Source organism: Schistocerca nitens, unplaced genomic scaffold (assembly GCF_023898315.1).
Source record: "Schistocerca nitens isolate TAMUIC-IGC-003100 unplaced genomic scaffold, iqSchNite1.1 HiC_scaffold_465, whole genome shotgun sequence".
Lineage (NCBI taxonomy): Eukaryota > Metazoa > Arthropoda > Insecta > Orthoptera > Acrididae > Schistocerca > Schistocerca nitens.
In genome coordinates this window covers 2,399,799-2,420,712 of record NW_026045998.1, presented here as the reverse complement: position 1 = coordinate 2,420,712, position 20,914 = coordinate 2,399,799, and the positions used below count along the sequence as shown (strand labels likewise).

General features: G+C 38.3%; 2 protein-coding genes across 2 annotated transcripts in view; both read right to left on the bottom strand.

The window, feature by feature from the left end:
- Positions 1-13,743: 13,743 nt before the first annotated feature.
- On the bottom strand, positions 13,744-16,318 carry LOC126232171 (uncharacterized). The gene is made up of 4 exons (XM_049942471.1): positions 15,887-16,318; positions 15,648-15,811; positions 14,244-14,385; positions 13,744-13,979 (listed from the first exon to the last, which is right to left on the bottom strand). The coding sequence occupies exons 1-3, from the start codon at positions 16,101-16,103 to the stop codon at positions 14,332-14,334; spliced, it is 435 nt and encodes a 144-aa protein (XP_049798428.1). The 5' UTR covers positions 16,104-16,318; the 3' UTR covers positions 13,744-13,979; positions 14,244-14,331.
- The window catches only part of LOC126232170 (uncharacterized), a 139,724-nt gene continuing 132,787 nt past the window's right edge, over positions 13,978-20,914 (bottom strand). The window contains exon 8 of the transcript XR_007544678.1: positions 13,978-14,095. The gene's annotated coding sequence lies outside the window, so the exon portion shown is untranslated. The remainder of the gene's footprint in view (positions 14,096-20,914) is intronic.

The following is a 20,914-nucleotide window of genomic DNA, read 5'->3' as shown; positions in this document are numbered from 1 at the left end:
TTTGACAGCTGGAGGTATTTTGGAATTGCAGAACACATTCCTGAATGAGAAGAAATTTAAATTTTTCCTAATAAGTAGATATACACGAGATACCTTGGAAAATCTGTTAGCAATGCTCCACTTCAAAAATCCAGTAGCAACACTACGAGAAGTAAAATCGTCACTGAGGGTTATTACTCTCTCAGTTCTTTAATACTGCCACTGATAATAATGAAATGAAGGCAGTAGTTTGCAGGCAGAACTACTGGGGGAATCTGTAAGTGAAGATGGGGATGTGTGTGCTGAGGAAGTTGGTGAGCCACTTTGTAACACTGTGTGTGATGAAGAGCAGCAGTGTCAATACTATTTGTGTGGTCACACTGTGCAAAGAAAATCTCTGTACCTGTGTGAACGTGCTTTTACATCTGAAGTCCTTCACAGATACCTCACTTATTGAGCCATCAAGTGAGGTTTTCAGTGTGTTGCAAAAGGCAGAGATGTGTTTGAGAAGCAACAAGAAGAAATTACTCTCAGGTGAATTGTTGCTCTCTGATGTAGCCACTGCCGTGCCTGCATCAGTGAAGGAGAAAGTAGTTTTCCCAGCCTGCCACAGTGCTCAGGAGAAAATAATTCACACTTTCCTGGCAACAAGAATTCATCTGGTTCCAAGGGAGGGAAATAAAAGATATCAGGGTGTAGTGACACAAGGCAGTAGAAGCAGGCCATGAGAAAGTTACTGCAGAAACTGTGATTTCCAAAATCATTCTTTAGTAAATGATTTGAAAAATTGACATCCAAACTTCATTTGGTTGCCAATTTCTCTTCAAGTGGTCTCATTTTTGTTTAAATCACAGTGATTTTTATAAATTTTTTTTCTATGTTTCTTGCTGAGTATGGAGTATTTTTATTATATCATATATTATTTGCAAGTAAACTATGTTGCTCTCCAGGTTTCAGATTGAGGCATATATAAATAAAAACTTCACCCTTCTGACCTGTGTACATATTTGACTTCTGTGCTTTGCCACCAACTTTGTGCCTTCCTTGTGCTTCATTTATGTCGTTTATTTTTTTCTCTGGATTTTAATAGCTTTTTATACATACAACGTACCCATATTTCATATAATATTGTAGAGAGGAAAAAAGTATACATTCACTCAGTAAGAACATTAGCTTGTACTCTGTACTCTTTTCTAGCCTCAGAATGAAATAGCACATATGCAAAATCTGCTGAAGAATACTTGTTTCCAAACACGGTAAAAAGTAAACGTCATTACAATTAAATGTAGTGCATATTTTGTATTGTAACTGCTATTTTTATTTATTATCAAAATTTAGCATTTTAAGTTGAAGACCGGGAATATGTGAATGGAAATGCAGTCAACTGGGGGAACTTTGCCCCACTTTAGACCATTTTTTGAAAATACTGCCCACAAAATATGTTACTTGTTGCAACACATGTTGTAGTTACAGTTACTGAGCATTTTTTATAGTAAAAATATAGACAAATTGACAGTTTGCTGTAATATTTTAATATTTATACTGATAAAGTTGCTCTGCTATTCTGGCTAAGTTTATGTCAGTCTTGGACAACACATTATTTTACCTACATAAAATACTCTGTGTAATTTTAAGCCATTCCAAAAGTAAATCGGTGGTTAATAAGAAGCCTAAATAAATTGTTCTACTTCAGTAATGCATGTTTACTTTGAAATTTAAAGATATTTATATAGACCTGTTATTAACAGTTTTTAGGCTAAGGGGTTGTAAATGTAAAAATAACACATTCGTTAAGGATATTTTTGATAACATGTGTTCCAAATAATAGTGCACACATTGTCTTCAAAGTAGAACAACACTTTCAGTAATACCATATATTAAATACATTCCGTCAAACATTTTCAGATATTTAGCGTAGATGTTCACTGCTTTCTGTTAACAGGTATTGGGCGAGATTCAGCTTTTCTGTTAATACACTGTCTTTACAGTACAAGACTCCACCTTAGCTTTGAAGCCAAAACCTATTTCTTTTCCCCTTTCTTGATCCTGCAATTGCAACTTATTTTAAATGAGATATACTTGCATTACATATCTGCTGCAGTGACTTCTCCAGCTTATGATTTACCTTCATACAGTCTAATGACAAATCATTTATTTGGAAGCTACATTCAAAGATAAATGTAAATATAATGAACAAATCTATCAGCAAGCCTAGAACCATGTTCCCTTATTGGTAGTGACAGACATGACGTTTATAAGTTCCCTGTGAGACTGCTGTTCACACCTAATTCAGCTAATTTCATGCTACTATCTGGAGCATCTCCAGGCTCATTATTTCAGTTTCTGTGTCTGAACACTGCAGCACGAGTTCTTCCACATTTCATTGTTTTTGCGTTTATCTCGGTCCCAATGGGAAAGGTTGCAGGAACTTGATTTAACCATTCAGTTAATTTCATTCATTTCTGGTCTTTTGTCTTATTTTACATTTCTGTTACTTAGTTTCCAATCCATCCGAACAGCAAAGAAAAGTCAGAAGAGGTAATAGGACGTTTTAAAGGTAATCTAATTACAAAATAGAAATCTTAGAGTCAAAACTGCCTCTGTTAGCAGATACAACGGAAAATAGTGAGTGGTAGTGTACAAAGTTATAATGACTGGTAAAAAAATTTGACCTGGTTGACTGTAGAGTATGGTTTAAATGTATATTTAGGATGCTCACGACAATAAATTGTTTTTGTTCAACACATTATAATGTAAAAAAAAATTATGCACGGTGCACGTACCGAACCTACAACCTTATATTCAGTGAATATTGACGTTACTGGCAGACTATTATTTCTGATCCCCCCCATGAACCATGGATCTTGCCGTTGGTGGGGAGGCTTGCGTGCCTCAGCGATACAGATGGCCGTACCGTAGGTGCAACCACAACGGAGGGGTATCTGTTGAGAGGCCAGACAAACGTGTGGTTCCTGAAGAGGGGCAGCAGCCGTTTCAGTAGTTGCAGGGGCAACAGTCTGGATGATTGACTGATCTGGCCTTGTAACATTAACCAAAACGGCCTTGCTGTGCTGGTACTGCGAACGGCTGAAAGCAAGGGGAAACTACAGTCGTAATTTTTCCCGAGGACATGCAGCTTTACTGTATGATTAAATGATGATGGCGTCCTCTTGGGTAAAATATTCCGGAGGTAAAATAGTCCCCCATATGGATCTCTGGGCGGGGACTACTCAAGAGGACGTCGTTATCAGGAGAAAGAAAAATGGCGTTCTACGGATCGGAGCGTGGAATGTCAGATCCCTTAATCGGGCAGGTAGGTTAGAAAATTTAAAAAGGGAAATGGATAGGTTAAAGTTAGATATAGTGGGAATTAGTGAAGTTCGGTGGCAGGAGGAACAAGACTTTTGGTCAGGTGATTACAGGGTTATAAATACAAAATCAAATAGGGGTAATGCAGGAGTAGGTTTAATAATGAATAAAAAAATAGGAGTGCGGGTTAGCTACTACAAACAGCATAGTGAACGCATTATTGTGGCCAAGATAGACACAAAGCCCATGCCTACTACAGTAGTACAAGTTTATATGCCAACTAGCTCTGCAGATGATGAAGAAATAGATTAAATGTATGACGAGATAAAAGAAATTATTCAAGTAGTGAAGGGAGACGAAAATTTAATAGTCATGGGTGACTGGAATTCGTCAGTAGGAAAAGGGAGAGAAGGAAACATAGTAGGTGAATATGGATTGGGAGGAAGGAATGAAAGAGGAAGCAGCCTTGTAGAATTTTACTAACACTTGGTTCAAGAATCATAAAAGAAGGTTGTATACCTGGAAGAATCCTGGAGATACTAAAAGGTATCAGATAGATTATATAATGGTAAGACAGAGATTTAGGAACCAGGTTTTAAATTGTAAGACATTTCCAGGGGCAGATGCGGATTCTGACCACAATCTGTGGGTTATGAACTGCAGATTGAAACTGAAGAAACTGCAAAAAGGTGGGAATTTAAGGAGATGGGACCTGGATAAACTGAAAGAACCAGAGGTTGTAGAGAGTTTCAGGGAGAGCATAAGGGAACAATTGACAGGAATGGGGGAAAGAAATACAGTAGAAGAAGAATGGGTAGCTCTGAGGGATGAAGTAGTGAAGGCAGCAGAGGATCAAGTAGGTAAAAAGACGAGGGCTAGTAGAAATCCATGGGTAACAGAAGAAATATTCAATTTAATTGACGAAAGGAGAAAATATAAAAATGCAGTAAATGAAGCAGTCAAAAAGGAATACAAAAGTCTCAAAAATGAGATCAACAGGAAGTGCAAAATGGCTAAGCAGGGATGGCTAGAGGACAAATGTAAGGATGTAGAGGCTTGTCTATCTAGGGGTAAGATAGATACTGCCTAAAGGAAAATTAAAGAGACCTTTGGAGAGAAGAGAACCACTTGTATGAATATCAAGAGCTCAGATGGAAACCCAGTTCTAAGCAAAGAAGGGAAGAGAGAAAGGTGGAAGGAGTATGTAGAGGGTTTATACAAGGGCGATGTACTTGAGGACAATATTATGGAAATGGAAGAGGATGTAGATGAAGATGAAATGGGAGATAAGATATTGCGTGAAGAGTTTGACAGAGCACTGAAAGACCTGAGTCGAAACAAGGCCCCCGGAGTAGACAACATTCCATTAGAACTACTGATGGCTTTGGGAGAGCCAGTCATGACAAAACTCTACCATTTGGTGAGCAAGATGTATGAGACAGGCGAAGTACCCTCAGACTTCAAGAATAATATAATAATTCCAATCCCAAAGAAAGCAGGTGTTGACAGATGTGAAAATTTCCGAACTATCAGTTTAATAAGTCACAGCTGCAAAATACTAACGCGAATTCTTTACAGACGAATGGAAAAACTGGTAGAAGCGGACCTCGGGGAAAATCAGTTTGGATTCCGTAGAAATGTTGGGACACGTGAGGCAATACTAACCTTAAGACTTATCTTAGAAGAAAGATTAAGAAAAGGCAAACCTACATTTCTAGCATTTGTAGACTTAGAGAAAGCTTTTGACAATGTTAACTGGACTACTCTGTTTCAAATTCTAAAGGTGGCAGGGGTAAAATACAGGGAGCGAAAGGCTATTTACAATTTGAACAGAAACCAGATGGCAGTTATAAGAGTCGCGGGGCATGAAAGGGAAGCAGTGGTTGGGAAAGGAGTGACACAGGGTTGTAACCTCTCCCTGATGTTATTCAATCTGTATATTGAGCAAGCAATAAAGGAAACAAAAGAAAAATTCGGAGTAGGTATTAAAATTCATGGAGAAGAAGTGAAAACTTTGAGGTTCGCCGATGACATTGTAATTCTGTCAGAGACAGCAAAGGACTTGGAAGAGCAGTTGAATGGAATGGATAGTGTCTTGAAAGGAGGATATAAGATGAACATCAACATAAGCAAAACGAGGATAATGGAATGTAGTCAAATTAAATCGGGTGATGCTGAGGGAATTACATTAGGAAATGAGACACTTAAAGTAGTAAAGGAGTTTTGCTATTTGGGGACCAAAATAACTGATGATGGTCGAAGTAGAGAGGATATAAAATGTAGACTGGCAATGGCAAGGAAATCGTTTCTGAAGAAGAGAAATTTGTTGACATCGAGTGTAGATTTAAGTGTCAGGAAGTCGTTTCTCAAAGTATTTGTATGGAGTGTAGCCATGTATGGAAGTGAAACATGGACAATAAATAGTTTGGACAAGAAGAGAATAGAAGCTTTCAAAATGTGGTGCTACAGAAGAATGCTGAAGATAAGGTGGGTAGATCACACAACTAATGAGGTATTGAATAGGATTGGGGAGAAGAGAAGTTTGTGGCACAACTTGACTAGAAGAAGGGATCGGTTGGTAGGACATATTTTGAGACATCAAGGGATCACAAATTTAGCCTCGGAGGGCAGCGTAGAGGGTAAAAATCGTAGAGGGAGACCAAGAGATGAATACACTAAGCAGATTCAGAAGGATGTAGGTTGCAGTAGGTACTGGGAGATGAAGAAGCTTGCACAGGATAGAGTAGCATGGAGAGCTGCATCAAACCAGTCTCGGGACTGAAGACCACAACAACAACAACAACAACAACAACATTATTTCTGATGGAACCTGGCCAAAAATTTGTAGTATACTAATAAGAGTACAGTTGTTACAGTTCCCTACAGCCTACTTTTGATCATACGACTAGTTTTACCTCAACACATTTGAAACAAATTGTATTCTCTTGTACTTTTGTAATCATTCTCCTAATGCCATGAAGAATTTGCAGAAAAAATTTTGTGGGATAGGGCTGACAAAGATATAAAGCATGCCTAATCATAAAGCCACGTTTGTCAATTATATTTACTAGGGTACCGCGCAATGCTTCATTTCATTTAACAAAAGAGACATTGGGTGAATTTTCGTACTACGAAGTAACAGGAACAAGAGGTAAGCTGATATAGAGCTTTAAATTAGCGACTTCTTTTTCCCTGCACTTGCGACCTAACATTGGACTTACTAACAGTTGGATAGGACCGATTTAATGCTAATTACGAAACAGGTGTTCAAACTCGATACCGCATCAAGAACTGCGAATCTGCTTTCCCTACTAATAAAGAATAGCAGGCAAAAAACTGTTGTGCTCCCAGCAGCAAATGCTTTTCGACTCATTTAGCTTTAATTTGTTGAGATTTTTTGTTGCAAAATATCCGACATGTTCCTTTTGCAGCCACTGATTAGTCTTAGCAGTGCAATGGAGAGCTGAGTGTACTCCTTCAGTAAACACTGCTAAACACGCTGCAGCAGTTAATGTATCGCAACTCCTGACTTGACCCGGGGTCTACCATTCCGTCTGAGCACCAAGCTAGCGACCAATGAGTGTTCAGAAGTGGGCGAAACCGAGTATCCAATCAGATAGCGCCTTATAAAAGCTGTATTGCCTGGCTGGGAACAGCTGATGTTTGTTGTAGCCTAGTAGGAAAGTACATACAAAGGCGTGGATATTTATATTTAGTTGTGAAAACTTGTTTTTTTTTTTCTGTGAAAGTTATATTTCTTCGTGGAAATTGTAGGTGCTTCTTTATGAATAGTGTGCTAAGATTACAAGTACGAATATGTTGTGCCTTAGTGATGATTATCCGCTGTAAAATCGGAGAACTGTCGATTTATCGCGTAGAACGTAAAGCTTTTGGTGTGGTTGTTACTATAAACCTTGAATGTAATTTACTCTTGATTATGTATTAACACAGTGAAATATAATAATCATTCTACTATAGAACAATAAAACTGTCAGCTTAAGAAAACGTGACAAATCACAAATTTTGTTGCGCTAAGAGTTTGTTTATAAATAACTAAGCTACCAGTCACAATTTTTTCTGTTCTTTATATTTTGCACGAAGCGTTGTGCTAAATAATAACCATTATCAATTGCATTCTTCACCATCCTGTGCCATTTTTTCGTGGTGTTTTCGCTTGTAACCATATATGTGCGTTTGTTATTTTTTTTACGTATGCCTGTATTGTGCTCAGAAAATTGGACCACAGAAGAATTTAAGGACAACAGAAGAATCAGAACCCCACACAAACACCACGAAAAAATGGCATAGTATACAGAACAATGCACTTCAAAATGAGAATTATTTCTCGAAACGCATCGTGAAAAATATAAATAAAAGTAAAAATCGTGTGGTAGCAGTTATTTATAAACAAAGCCATTGTTTGCACAGTCGTTGCTGGCTTTCACAAGCCATGTCTAACGCATAAAATCAAATTGTTCCGGTATTTTTATTAATTTTTAAAATTTATGTGTCCGCAGAGAAATATTAATTAAATGGTACATGTTTATTTTTTAAATTACACATACACTCCTGGAAATTGAAATAAGAACACCGTGAATTCATTGTACCAGGAATGGGAAACTTTATTGACACATTCCTGGGGTCAGATACATCACATGATCACACTGACAGAACCACAGGCACATAGACACAGGCAACAGAGCATGCACAATGTCGGCACTAGTACAGTGTATATCCACCTTTCGCAGCAATGCAGGCTGCTATTCTCCCATGGAGACGATCGTAGAGATGCTGGATGTAGTCCTGTGGAACGGCTTGCCATGCCATTTCCACCTGGCGCCTCAGTTGGACCAGCGTTCGTGCTGGACGTGCAGACCGCGTGAGACGACGCTTCATCCAGTCCCAAACATGCTCAATGGGGGACAGATCCGGAAATCTTGCTGGCCAGGGTAGTTGACTTACACCTTCTAGAGCACGTTGGGTGGCACGGGATAGATGCGGACGTGCATTGTCCTGTTGGAACAGCAAGTTCCCTTGCCGGTCTAGGAATGGTAGAACGATGGGTTCGATGACGGTTTGGATGTACCGTGCACTATTCAGTGTCCCCTCGACGATCACCAGTGGTGTACGGCCAGTGTAGGAGATCGCTCCCCACACCACGATGCCGGGTGTTGGCCCTGTGTGCCTCGGTCGTATGCAGTCCTGATTGTGGCGCCAAACACGCATACGACCATCATTGGCACCAAGGCAGAAGCGACTCTCATCGCTGAAGACGACACATCTCCATTCGTCCCTCCATTCATGCCTGTCGCGACACCACTGGAGGCGGGCTGCACGATGTTGGGGCGTGAGCAGAAGACGGCTTAACGGTGTGCGGGACCGTAGCCCAGCGTCATGGAGACGGTTGCGAATGGTCCTCGCCAATACCCCAGGAGCAACAGTGTCCCTAATTTGCTGGGAAGTGGCGGTGCGGTCCCCTACGGCACTGCGTAGGATCCTACGGTCTTGGCGTGCATCCGTGCATCGCTGCGGTCCGGTCCCAGGTCGACGGGCATGTGCACCTTCCGCCGACCACTGGCGACAACATCGATGTACTGTGGAGACCTCACGCCCCACGTGTTGAGCAATTCGGCGGTACGTCCACCCGGCCTCCCGCATGCCCACTATACGCCCTCGCTCAAAGTCCGTCAACTGCACATACGGTTCACGTCCACGCTGTCGCGGCATGCTACCAGTGTTAAAGACTGCGATGGAGCTCCGTATGCCACGGCAAACTGGCTGACACTGACGGCGGCGGTGCACAAATGCTGCGCAGCTAGTGCCATTCGACGGCCAACACCGCGGTTCCTGGTGTGTCCGCTGTGCCGTGCGTGTGATCATTGCTTGTACAGCCCTCTCGCAGTGTCCGGAGCAAGTATGGTGGGTCTGACACACCGGTGTCAATGTGTTCTTTTTTCCATTTCCAGGAGTGTAGATTACTAGTTTTGAGAATATAAGAGTGCAAAGGATGCCACAGAACATTATTGGTGTAAATGATTCCCACACATTTGGTCAAAGGTATACAACAAATTTATTAACTAACATTAGGGCTACTGCACTGAAAATGAGTATTTGAAATACCTGTGGACAACCACATATTCATCAGTACTATGTAACAACATGTGCCATAATCAGGAATGCCAGCCTAATTACAGAAAACCGAAAACTGTAAGAAACTAGAGGTCAATGGAAGTGTCCGATCCCACCTGTGCGCCTTCACTCGCAACATAAGGGTGTTGTGGTGTGACACGTCATTATGGCACAGAGTTATGAGCTGGTTTATTATGAGAAAACTGAGACATCTGGATCTATAAGAACATCATTCTATTGTCAGACATTTATGAAATATGGTCAAAGTTTTCTTAAATTCACTTTCTTTTTTTTAGGTGCCCATTTAAAAAAGTATTTTTCGAAGTTGCGTTTGTATTGCAGATGTTTTGATCTTATGACTCAACTTTTTACTGTGCAAAAGTAATCTCTTCAGAAAAGACTGACCAAGGCTCAATAAAACCATACATAGAGTTTCACAGCTGCTGACCAGTATTTTGGTGTATTACTCATACATTTATTATTATTATTATTATTATTATGAATTTGGCCAGTTATGGGCCGCATACAACTTAAGACTTATGGTGTTTCTTTTTCTTCCGTTCTTCCCAGTACTTCTTCATTTTCTCGCCAACTGCTCGTCTCTGCTCATCTGTCCACACTCTCTTGGGTCGAGGTTTTGGCGCATCTTCTTCATAGCTTGCGTTTTCTATAGGTGGCCTAAAGTTATTCCTGTCATGTATTATTTCTTCTGTAACACCTATTTTGTTGGCGTCTTTCTTTACTGCTTCTATCCATCCTACACAAAAAAAAATTTTTTCCAAAGCACACACAACATATGTATGAGAGGTCAACATATGTAAGTATGCAACAGTACCTATGGGCATTTTTGGGGCATTATCCTGGATAAAAACGAGTAGAATATAATACAATACATTTTATCCCAATTTTGCTAAAAATGATTCCATGGCAGCATCTAATTAGTGTATTGCTCTTTCATGACCTTTTTACAGTATTAAATGTTACTATTTAACTGACCCTTTCCTCTTTGTTTCTAGGACTGTACATCATTTTCATGCACGTAGGATGAAACATGGACACATTAACAAATGTATTAATCTTCCAGTTTGTTAATATATCTGTTTGCCCCAATAGAAGTTGAATGTAGCACAGTCAGCCATGATACATTAGGTAAATTGCCAGTACCAGACCTCAAAGGCTTTTAAGGCACAGTAAAATATGCTTAATATAGGCGTGTTGTGATGGAATCATTATAAAGAAGCGTAGAATGTACTTACCTTCAATACATTTTTTTTAGTCGAATCAGAAAATAACATGTGCTCATGTAATAGTTCAGGCTAAGCTCATAAAACTACATTCATACGGGTCCAAAAGTCTTACTTGTGTTATTTTTATACAAATTAAAGAATTTTACTAAATTAGTTTAAGTGTAAAGAAACGTGTTACGATAACACCAGTTACCTTGGATCTTAGCAAAACAAAATAGGCTAAGACTTTTCAAATGGTAACAACTTTCAGATTTAAAAATAAATATGCCAGACTGAGTGTGCAGTACAGATTAAGGTGTTGGGTGTCTGCTTTTTTTATACCCCCATTGCTGTTAAATGATATGGAGGTTTTACATCTGTCCATCTTTTGTCTTCTACTTTTAACACAACTTTGAATCTAAAAATGGGCCCTAATATTTGTTTTAACTGTATTATACTACATATAATTTTAAGAACAACAGAAAATGTGGAAATATACTTTCAGTTGCTTGTTCCACATATTGTCTCAGATTTAAAAATTACATCTATCTGGAAAAATTTGTCTAGTATTACTCCATACAGTTAAAGATTTTTCTGTGGGCAATAGTGCTTTTTTCTGTTTGTGTATGCCTTGAAGACAATCTATACATTCCAAGCTCTGGTATCCTAAAATATTATCACATAACTGATGTTTGAATGTTTGTTTACAAAGTAGATCACTTTGAGAATTCTCAGAGTAGTGTAACATGTGCTCTGCTAAAATGTTCACATGTTCTCCTTGTTCCAGCTGGCAACACATTAATGCCCACAAATTTACTCTCACATGTTTTAATCGATCTTTGTTAACTATTAGTCAAACCTCACTATGGTTTTTATTTGAATGGAAGTTCATACAGTTAGTTTTATTTATGTTTAGGGCCACTTTGTCTTTATGTGATGAATTTTAACCATCTTTGAGACATTTATTTGATTTCTCTGTCAGCTGGCTTGGATTTTTATTTGGGATTACTTAGTACCATCGTTAGTGAATGGAATTTATCCTCCATGCATGATAGTTTGTGGGAAACATTCATGAAGAGAAAGACTTTGTATAATATGGTCCCCTGAGTGACCCACACCTATTTAGGTTATGATAAATGTTTTACTAAGTTTTTTTGAAGTGAGATATCTCAACAACTTGAAGCACCCTGTTTGACAAGTGTGGTGGAGGAGTTTCATTAGGAAGACAATGACCGAGACTTAATGGTGTAAGGCGTAAGTCTTAAAAGTGAAGCTGATATAATATTAGTTATGTTTAATGCATTTTCCTGGGCAAGCTGGCATACCTGCCCTGTTGTAACTCATTCCAGTTTCTTTCCTGATACATACTGTCGTTTCCTGTGCACCTTAATGTCACAAGAGAATGACTGAAGATTGGATATGTATATACATAAAGGAAATACAGTGCGTCACTTACCTGAAAGCTGATAGCTGGCAGTGGTGGATGAGCATGATCTCCTCCTCAGATATGGATCACACAAACAGCATGCAATCCGTAAATGTGTGGTGTGCGTCTCTCTCTCTCTCTCTCTCTCTCTCTCTCTCTCTCTCTCTGTCTCTGTGCGTGTGTGTAATTGCAAAATTAGAAAATCAAAGTTACTTAGACATTACATGGTTCAGTTTTTAGTCCTTAATAGGCAATCTCTATGAAAAGAGCAAGATTTTACTATGCTGAAGTCCTAAAGGACTATCTTGTGAACTAAATAGCCTGTCAGTTCATTAGTAATATGTTCCAGGGATTACTTTGCATTATACATTGTAGTGATGTGCAACAAATCACAAATTAATTTGGACATATGATTGCATTCTCTGCATTTTTGTTGATGGTAATACCACTAAAGTTGAACATAACTCCACTAGTCAAATGGCAGTGAGAGATGTATGTATAAGCTTGCTGGCAATTTGAAGGCAGCACTGAGTGGGGTTTTAAGAGCACCAGACATCTAGGTCTAAGTGAGCTTGGTATGGGTTAGGACAGAAACACTACAGTACATTACATGAAATCCCAATTAGTTTAAATAACACAACAGTCTGTATAGCAATACAGTATCATTTTTAAAAAATGCTGTAATGTGAATAACCCCAAATTGTGTTTTACTGTCAGTGTTTGTTTTGTGGCAGTTGTGTACAAATTGTAATCATTATAGTCAATACCTTTCTTAAATTGGTTTCTTGAATTTAGTAAATGTGTGCCAGTGCTTTATCTATATTCTTAGTCTTTGTCATCGATGCATGCAGTTGGACATTAATACATATACAAAATTAAACAAATCATTACTCTCTCCTGTCCAGTTAATAGCTCTCTGTAGACCAGGCAGTGATTTGAAACACACAGTTAAATTACAAGAATCTGGCTTTCATCCACCTACTCATGTCAACCCTCATCTGCAGGTTGTTTACCACACAAGCATAGGTCTCTTTGGACCCTGATTCTGTCTTATTACTTACTCACATATTTTACAATTTTTCCACACTCCTTTGCTTTTCCCCTTTGTCTTCACTTACCAGAAGCAGAACATTGCGTCACCAAAAGCTGAACGTAAACATTCGTGGCGAGTACACTTACCTAGTTCAGCTTTCTATCTGCTATTCAAATAAAAGTTTAAAGAGATTCATTGTCCTTTCATTTCAGAATGAAGTCACAAACTGTGATATGAAGACATGCAGTCTGACTAGTTGGCTTGGCATTTAATGAAAAAATTAAGTTTTTTACAACATTAATTCACTTTTTGTTTAGTTTAGGATGGTTGCCTGAAAGTGTGTTCTCCCAGCAAAAAAAAAATAATTTACTTCCCTTTTAGTTAATTTGAGATGGAAAATTTTTGTTTGGACTCTACATGCCAGAGGAAGCTATCATCATAAGCAATTCCTTTATGCCAACCTTGGTGTAAATGGGGGCAATCTGTTCATAATTCCTATTTAAATGTGATGCTTATATTAACATTGCAAAATATCTTCACTTAATCTTCTAAAATAAAGTTTTAATACAAATTAATAAAATAACAGTTCATTCCTGCCAATATATATTAAAATGCAGGAAACATTTTTCATTATCAGCTGACAGAACTACTTCAGAAAGCAGACATAATATGACAAATTAAATAAGCTACATGTAACCTGAAGGAACAGATGTAAATAAAAAAGTCATATGCAGAATATAAAATTAGTTTACATTTTAAGAAAAGATAATTCACATTTCCCAGAAACTTGTGCAACATACACAATAAGTATCCACATTGTTGGGATATCCCAATTTAAAGAAGAACTTCTATATTTCAATAGTAAGTTTGGTCTGAGCTGTAACAAAAAACTTATTTCAATAATCGGGTTAGAAAATGGCTCTGAGCACTACGGGACTTAACGTCTATGGTCATCAGTCCCCTAGAACTCAGAACTACTTAAACCTAACTAACCTAAGGACATCACACAACACCCAGTCATCACGAGGCAGAGAAAATCCATGACCCCGTCGGGAATAATCGGGTCAGACCCGAGGTACAACAAAAAAACTTAATATATTTCAGCAGTAAGGCTAGGCCTGAGCTTTAAGAAAAAACTTACTACAATCATTCCCTTAATAGTTCCATTACGTTGGATCTCAGATTAAGAAAATCCTACACACTATGCTGCAGTAAACAGTCGCGCACCTTCAAAAGTCTGAAGCTGACTGGGATGACTGCGTAGCTGGTGATGGAAAGGTAGCCTGAAAAGAAATTAAAATCCACATTAACATTACTGAAAACCTTTATTTCTAAATTATGGATTACTAAGTTTGTTGCACTAATGTTGGGGAAAAATGTTTATGTAACATGGCTTTTCTTATCCATTACTGTACCGAAATATTCAATGACGGAATGAAACTCAAAGTGGCTCCACATTTGTGTGTATTTACATCTTTATATTGTAAGTAGCTACTTAAAGCCATAATATGTATATGCCACACCTTAAAAAAACACTTAGATAACTAATAATAAAAAATATAGGCCTAGTTAATTGTTACAATTTAGATGTCATGTAATGAGAATTTTACTGTACGTGCAAGACATACTGGACCAAAGAAACGAAATGCCATGATGTTAATAACCTAACATCTAAACAAGATTAGCAAACAGTTTGAACGTGAGTATATTAATATGGGTGATAATACCAGATGTAATTTTTCTGCCTAGATGGTGTTGTAGTCAGGACTGAGATTTTAAGCTAATGGGCAACTGCCAATCAGGAAGTTGTGTTAACACAAGATATGAGCACTTTTACCCATCAGCAATTATTCCATAATGTACTAATGCCACTGCTTTGGAACAAGACGTGTTGTGAACTATGTTGGAACATTCACATTTGCATGAGAAAGTCACAAGCCAATGGAAATATGCAATGCCGCTTGCACAGAAGGGAACATCCTGTACACACATCAATTTTTTTTCCGAATGAAACAGAATGTGTAAACACTTTATGACTGATTTGCAGTGTATCATTCAGCTGGCTTGCTGTGTAATGGAATTATCCACACCAAGTACAAGGTGTGGAGTGACTTCAGTTTTTTCAATAGCAATGTCTACAAATTATTCCACGTGACAGTCACATCAAATCATAATTAAGTATTTTCTTTAATTATACTAACAGAGCTACCTTCAGATAAAATAAGAATTATTTTAAAAATGGTGCCGGAAACTTGCATGCCATAGCCTTTATCAATACTGGATGTGAGGTCAGTCTGGAGGCAGTTTTCAGTTGCAATTTCTTATTTCTTTTGTGGATTGTTTCGGTCTTTACGCCACCATTAGCACACAGTATTAAATTTATGCAAGTTAGCCAATAGCACTGTATGTCCAGCAGTGCTCCCTCAAACTTAAAAATGTTAAATAAATAATAATTACTTTATTCCTTAATATGCCCTTTGGGGAAAGGAAAGTTGCTAGATAAATTTCAAAATGCCATACATGACTTTAGAAATGTAATACTTACCATTTCAGAAATTTCTACTGTCTTTACAAATTCCTCGCTTTGCTTAGAGTGTGGTCTTTGTCTTCCCCCCGGATGACATCTGCGACCTGCCAACTTGTTTTTTCTTCTGCTTATTGTAGTGGACTGAACGGGAATATAGTTACCGCGATTTTTTCTAGATTTTCCTGTAACAAAAATTAGAATTCATACAATATTGAATTACTTGCCATAACATTTATATAAAAGTATGTTTTACTTACCTTCACCAAAATTTGCCAAATAAGATGCAAGCTTTCTCAATTTTTCGCACATGACTTCAAGGCCTTTCCTCATTTCCTCAGGGGATTTATTTGAAAAATCTATGAGACGAGCTTTTATCTCGTCGATTAAATCATTATTTGTATTGTCTGGAACTGTCTCCGGGTGAAGTGTCTCTGGCATCTCTGCTTGGCTTTCACAGAGCAAACCTGTGTCCATTTGCTCCAAACGTTCCGAAGAACTTGAAGCCCCTGCATTCTGAGTGCAATACAGAGGCTCTAGCCACCCTTGAGGAGGCTCCTCATCTGTAGCAATAAAATAATACAGTCTACGTACAGTGTCACTATCCGTCACCTCCCTGTAGTTCCCCAGTCTATATGTTTGCAGATCTTCCCTGTATTGCCTTGGCAACAAGTGCAAACAAGAACAGCCATATTAACAATGTAATAATGATTCTCCCTTTCTTCACTGGGAATGAGCAGAACATCCTCATTGACTTGTCTGATTTTTGCTAGAATCTCCTGTGAAGGAGCCTTTGTAGGCCTACAGAAAGACTTAGGACTTGCTCCATTAGCAGCATCAAGAAGTCTCCTCTGAAAATACAAATTCACCTTTTTGAGAAAAAAGTCCACCATCTGAACCACATTGAAGGCACGCACCCTCTCAAAAATCCTGTCCTTTAAAATTCTCGTGAAGGCCCCAGTTATATTATTTGTGTTGTGCCCTTCTACAAGCATACCTCGCCGACGTGAAAGGGTCCACAGTCCTCTCCTATCCCAATACACTTCCAAGTATTTCAATAAATTTTGATTATTTTCACCGATGTTCGCTCTTGTTACATTATAGTTTACCACTGCTTCATTTTTTGTTTGCGCAAACATTTTTTTGAAATTCTGGAGGAACTCGCACTGTTTTTGCTGTGGTATAGCATTTTTTGCTTTGAGAAGCCAGCGCCACACTGCCTGCAGGACATGGAATATACACGACAAAGCTTTTGTGTTTGGGAAGCACCTTCTAATTGCATTTTGTTCTGACTGGCTGTCGTCAGTCAGAAACACACTTGGGCCATTGATGTTTCCCCCAAAATATTTTCCCCCACTATCTCTTTCAGCAACTCTAGTCCCATTTCTGTAACTCCGCAGCTTTCTGAAGACACAATCAGAACTCCTAGTGGTAAACCTCCACACTCACTGTGAGTAAGTAAAACAAACACTCTGCTGCTGTCGTGATCCAGAGAACCGGTGGAATCCATAAATACAAGTTTGGAAGCAGCTTTTACACGAGTATGGACTTTTTGCATCAGTGGTGAGCAAATTCTGAAAAACAATTATACAAATATTAATAGTAGCTAAATGTATATGCATAAAGTTTTCATCAGACTACAAATTTGTAAATATACTCTTACCATACTATATAATCATCATCTTACTGAATCATCTTGGCACACACAGCTCCAACTTCGCTGTTGTATTCCTCTAACCTCTGTTGTAACAGCTGCTTTCCATCTTTGTTCGAGTCTGTTGGCCCATAATTTTTCTTAAAAACTTTGTTGAACAAATAGTGGCAAAAGTTGTAATCAGGACACCTGCTTCTGTCTGCAAGGACTAAATGGTAATCTGAACAATTCAGCTGTATTTCAACCTTTATTGACTCAAGAGCAGTGGCTGGTGAATGACCTCTTTCAAACAGGGATATTAATATTTCTTTGACATCACTTGGTGGTTGTCTAAATCTTAAAGCAGCAGCATTCTCAACACTGTGGTTATGACCCAACACCAAGTTAACCTCACACGGCATTTCCTTGTAGACCATTGCTTTCTCTACAGACTTACCTCTGGATCTATCATGCACAGCGTGAATTGTCACTGTCATTTTTGACGGACAGTCAGTGTTTTTTGTTGCCCTTTGCACTGAACCGTGAACTTTTATACTGCGAGTATTGTGGTGACAGACCAGCCTTTGTTTGCAAACAACATACTTTCCTGATGCAGGTTCAGTGCACCTTATTGTATAAGTTGTTTTTGTTATGTTTTCAAACTGTGCCAACCACTGTCCAAACTCCTCCCTTGATTTAACATCAACAAGGATGTTTAAAGATTTAATTTCTTGCACATTACAATCATTTCTGTGCAGCTCCAACACACATGTTTTCCACTGCGGGAGAATTTCCTGTTAAGAGAGAAGAGCATGTATTACTAATACTTCTGTACTTGGCTTCATTTAAATTATGTCAGAATTTTCCTCCCTACAGTAACATACATTTGATATAAGAAGTGCAGCAGGTATGTAGACACATGGTAGACCAGACCACAATTTCATAAAAACCACCAACAAGTACACATTTTACCTTGGGTAGGGAGTGGTAAAAACAAAATAATATTTAAACTTTCGAAATTTTGGGTGAAAAGCTTTTGTACTCGTCAGAATATGGTTAAAAATGTTTCATATTCACACAAACATTTCACTGAAAAAAGAAAAAATACTTGGGGGGCACAAAAAAAGACCTAGTGACTAAATTGAAGAAAGTGCCTACACAGGTGACAGGACAATGAAAGTATGAGGCAAGATAAAAAGAATTCATATAATGGTCTATTAGACATATCTATGTCAAACAAATTAATGTAGTATAAGCTTTGAGGAAAAGGGTAGATTTTTATACAGAGGAAATATTAACTATGTCCATTAATGTTACAAACAGTATTTAAACTAATAGTTTTGTCCTAAACAAATTTTTCTAGACACTTCAGTCTGATAGTTCCAATTCCAAATCTTAAGGGAAAGACAAATGGACATGTTGGTGTGCTCCTATAGATTATTTAAAATTTGTGAAGTTTCTGGGTGATTAGAGCTGGGTGTTTGGTAAAATCTGAAAAGCAATCCTTACTGGCAAAACTTCTTTTCACTGGTAAATATGCTTTCTGTAGTACCTGAACAAACTCAGAAACAAACTTTTACCTTGAATGAAGTTACAGGAAGGCCCATGTAGCCAAGCAAGTATATTCATCTTTACTGAGAACAGATCTTTGTGTATTCAGAACTTTTTAGTATTACTCTCAGATACCAGTGGTATGTTTAAATTACAGTTGAGTAACAGCTTTTATTTACACCTGGCATTAATTTTAAACTACCACAGCATACTCCGTGTCTTTCTCTTAAAGGTTGCAGTTTAATGTAATTTCTAGGCATTCAACACTACTGACAGTCTAATGATTTCCAAATTGAAATACAGAGAGTAAACAAAAAAGTTACTAATTTAAAAAAAAAGCAAACACTATTTGTAATTAATCTGAACTTAGGACGCAGTCAGCTGCTCAAGATATGATTGCCTTCTGTTTACTCCACTTTTCCTCCACCTTTCCAAACAATGGAAAAAAACAACTCACAGTTTAGTATACAAATGTGTTTTATAATTCCAGTACACAATGTTAATAAGTTTTAGCTGATTATGAAACTTCTTACACATACACATGTTTCACATATATGTGAAACATAAAGAAAAAATGGCCTACGAAAAAAGCCTTCTTTTAAAGGATCATTAAAAGTCTATGTGGGTAACAAGAAACATAAAAACCAAATTCGTACAGAAACATGTATTAAATGGTAATTTTCCAGTACCGAGAAATGAAAATCTGTCAAAATAGGTATACCGCTGTTTTATATTACGATTTGCGTGCGCTGTTTCATACAGTTATTAAATCTCCTGCTTACTATCACACCATTTAAATTACTGGAGTCCACAGCAAGATTTTTAAATGAGGATTTCTGATCAGGTAAACAAGTTGGCTGTACCTTCATCTTATTTCCTTCCATAATGTACTCTAGTAATAGCTATTTTTACCCGATCGTGCTTATTTTATTTTTACCCTACCAATACCCTTATCTTTCATGTTTTATTTGATCCCCGTAATTCTATAATCTTAAGTAGCCAACATTACCAAGTTGCCAATAACAACTGTCAAGTGAGCAGTCTGGATTAATAGCTTCAAAAAGCAAGCAGAGAATACACCCACTTGAGAAATAGTATTAACTATTTCACTCTGCCTTTCGTTCGCCGACAGCATTATCATTGAAAGCAATGAATTTCAACGCTTAAAAAAAAACATTAAGTGCAAAAAATTCATACTAAATATGGTACTTACAAATACTTCAGCCTTTCGCTTGTACACAACACTATCTTCGAACGAAATCATTTCCAAAATACAGTACGGAGGACACGCTGACGCAGGAAACGCATACACATACAAACCGAGGGCAACGGGCTCGTTGGCCTCGATACAAACACAATAGTGAGTAGTGACTAACACAAAATTTCGCGCGCGCGCGCGCCTGATGCACAGCACTTTTTCATTGGTAGTCGTCTGGTGGCTCCTTATTGGTCGCTAGCTACAGTGCTCAGACAGTGTGGAGGGGAGATGGCTAGACCCCGGGTCAAGTCAGTACTCGCTTAATGTATCACCATCGGCGCAGTCGTTCGAAAATGTCGCTCACTGGCAAGTTGGCCATAATTTCCCTTTACATAGATTTATGCACTGCAGTTCGCGCCTGTCATCTGTCGGTGGTAGTCCGTACTACGCGGGTCCGGCTACTCTGCTGCCCTCTCGCGTCACGACTCTACACTACGTGCAGCTGGCTGGGTTAGCATCGCCATTACATCTCTTGCCGTCTTCTGCTTGCCTGGACTTCCACTGGGTAATACGAAACGTGGGAAGAGTTTTTACGTGAAGCACATAAACCTGGAGACACTCGAAGTAAGACCCTATAACAGTAAGTTGGAAAGTATGCTTGAAATTCGATACAAAAACTCAGCTAATATGCAGCGAACAAATCGATAAAGTTATGGGTTGGGGAGAGGAGAAACGTAAACGGGAAAATAAAATTAACCTGGGCTGGTTTACTGTAAACTCGATATAGGTTTTCCATAACAGATTTTCCTGCTGCTTCGAAAGGCGAAGTTAAGAAATGTTAACCATTTTGAGTTTCGTGTATGTATGTGTGTGTGTAGCCAAGCACATAGATGATAGATCATTTAT

Coding starts and splice junctions, on each gene's coding strand:
- LOC126232171 (XM_049942471.1), bottom strand. CDS start 16,103: ATGGACACAGGTTTGCTCTGTGAAAGCCAAGCAGAGATGCCAGAGACA. Junction 15,812..15,886: donor TTTGGCAAATTTTGGTGAAG/GTAAGTAAAACA, acceptor TTTTTGTTACAG/GAAAATCTAGAAAAAATCGC. Junction 14,386..15,647: donor CAGTAGAAATTTCTGAAATG/GTAAGTATTACA, acceptor ATTTCTTTTCAG/GCTACCTTTCCATCACCAGC.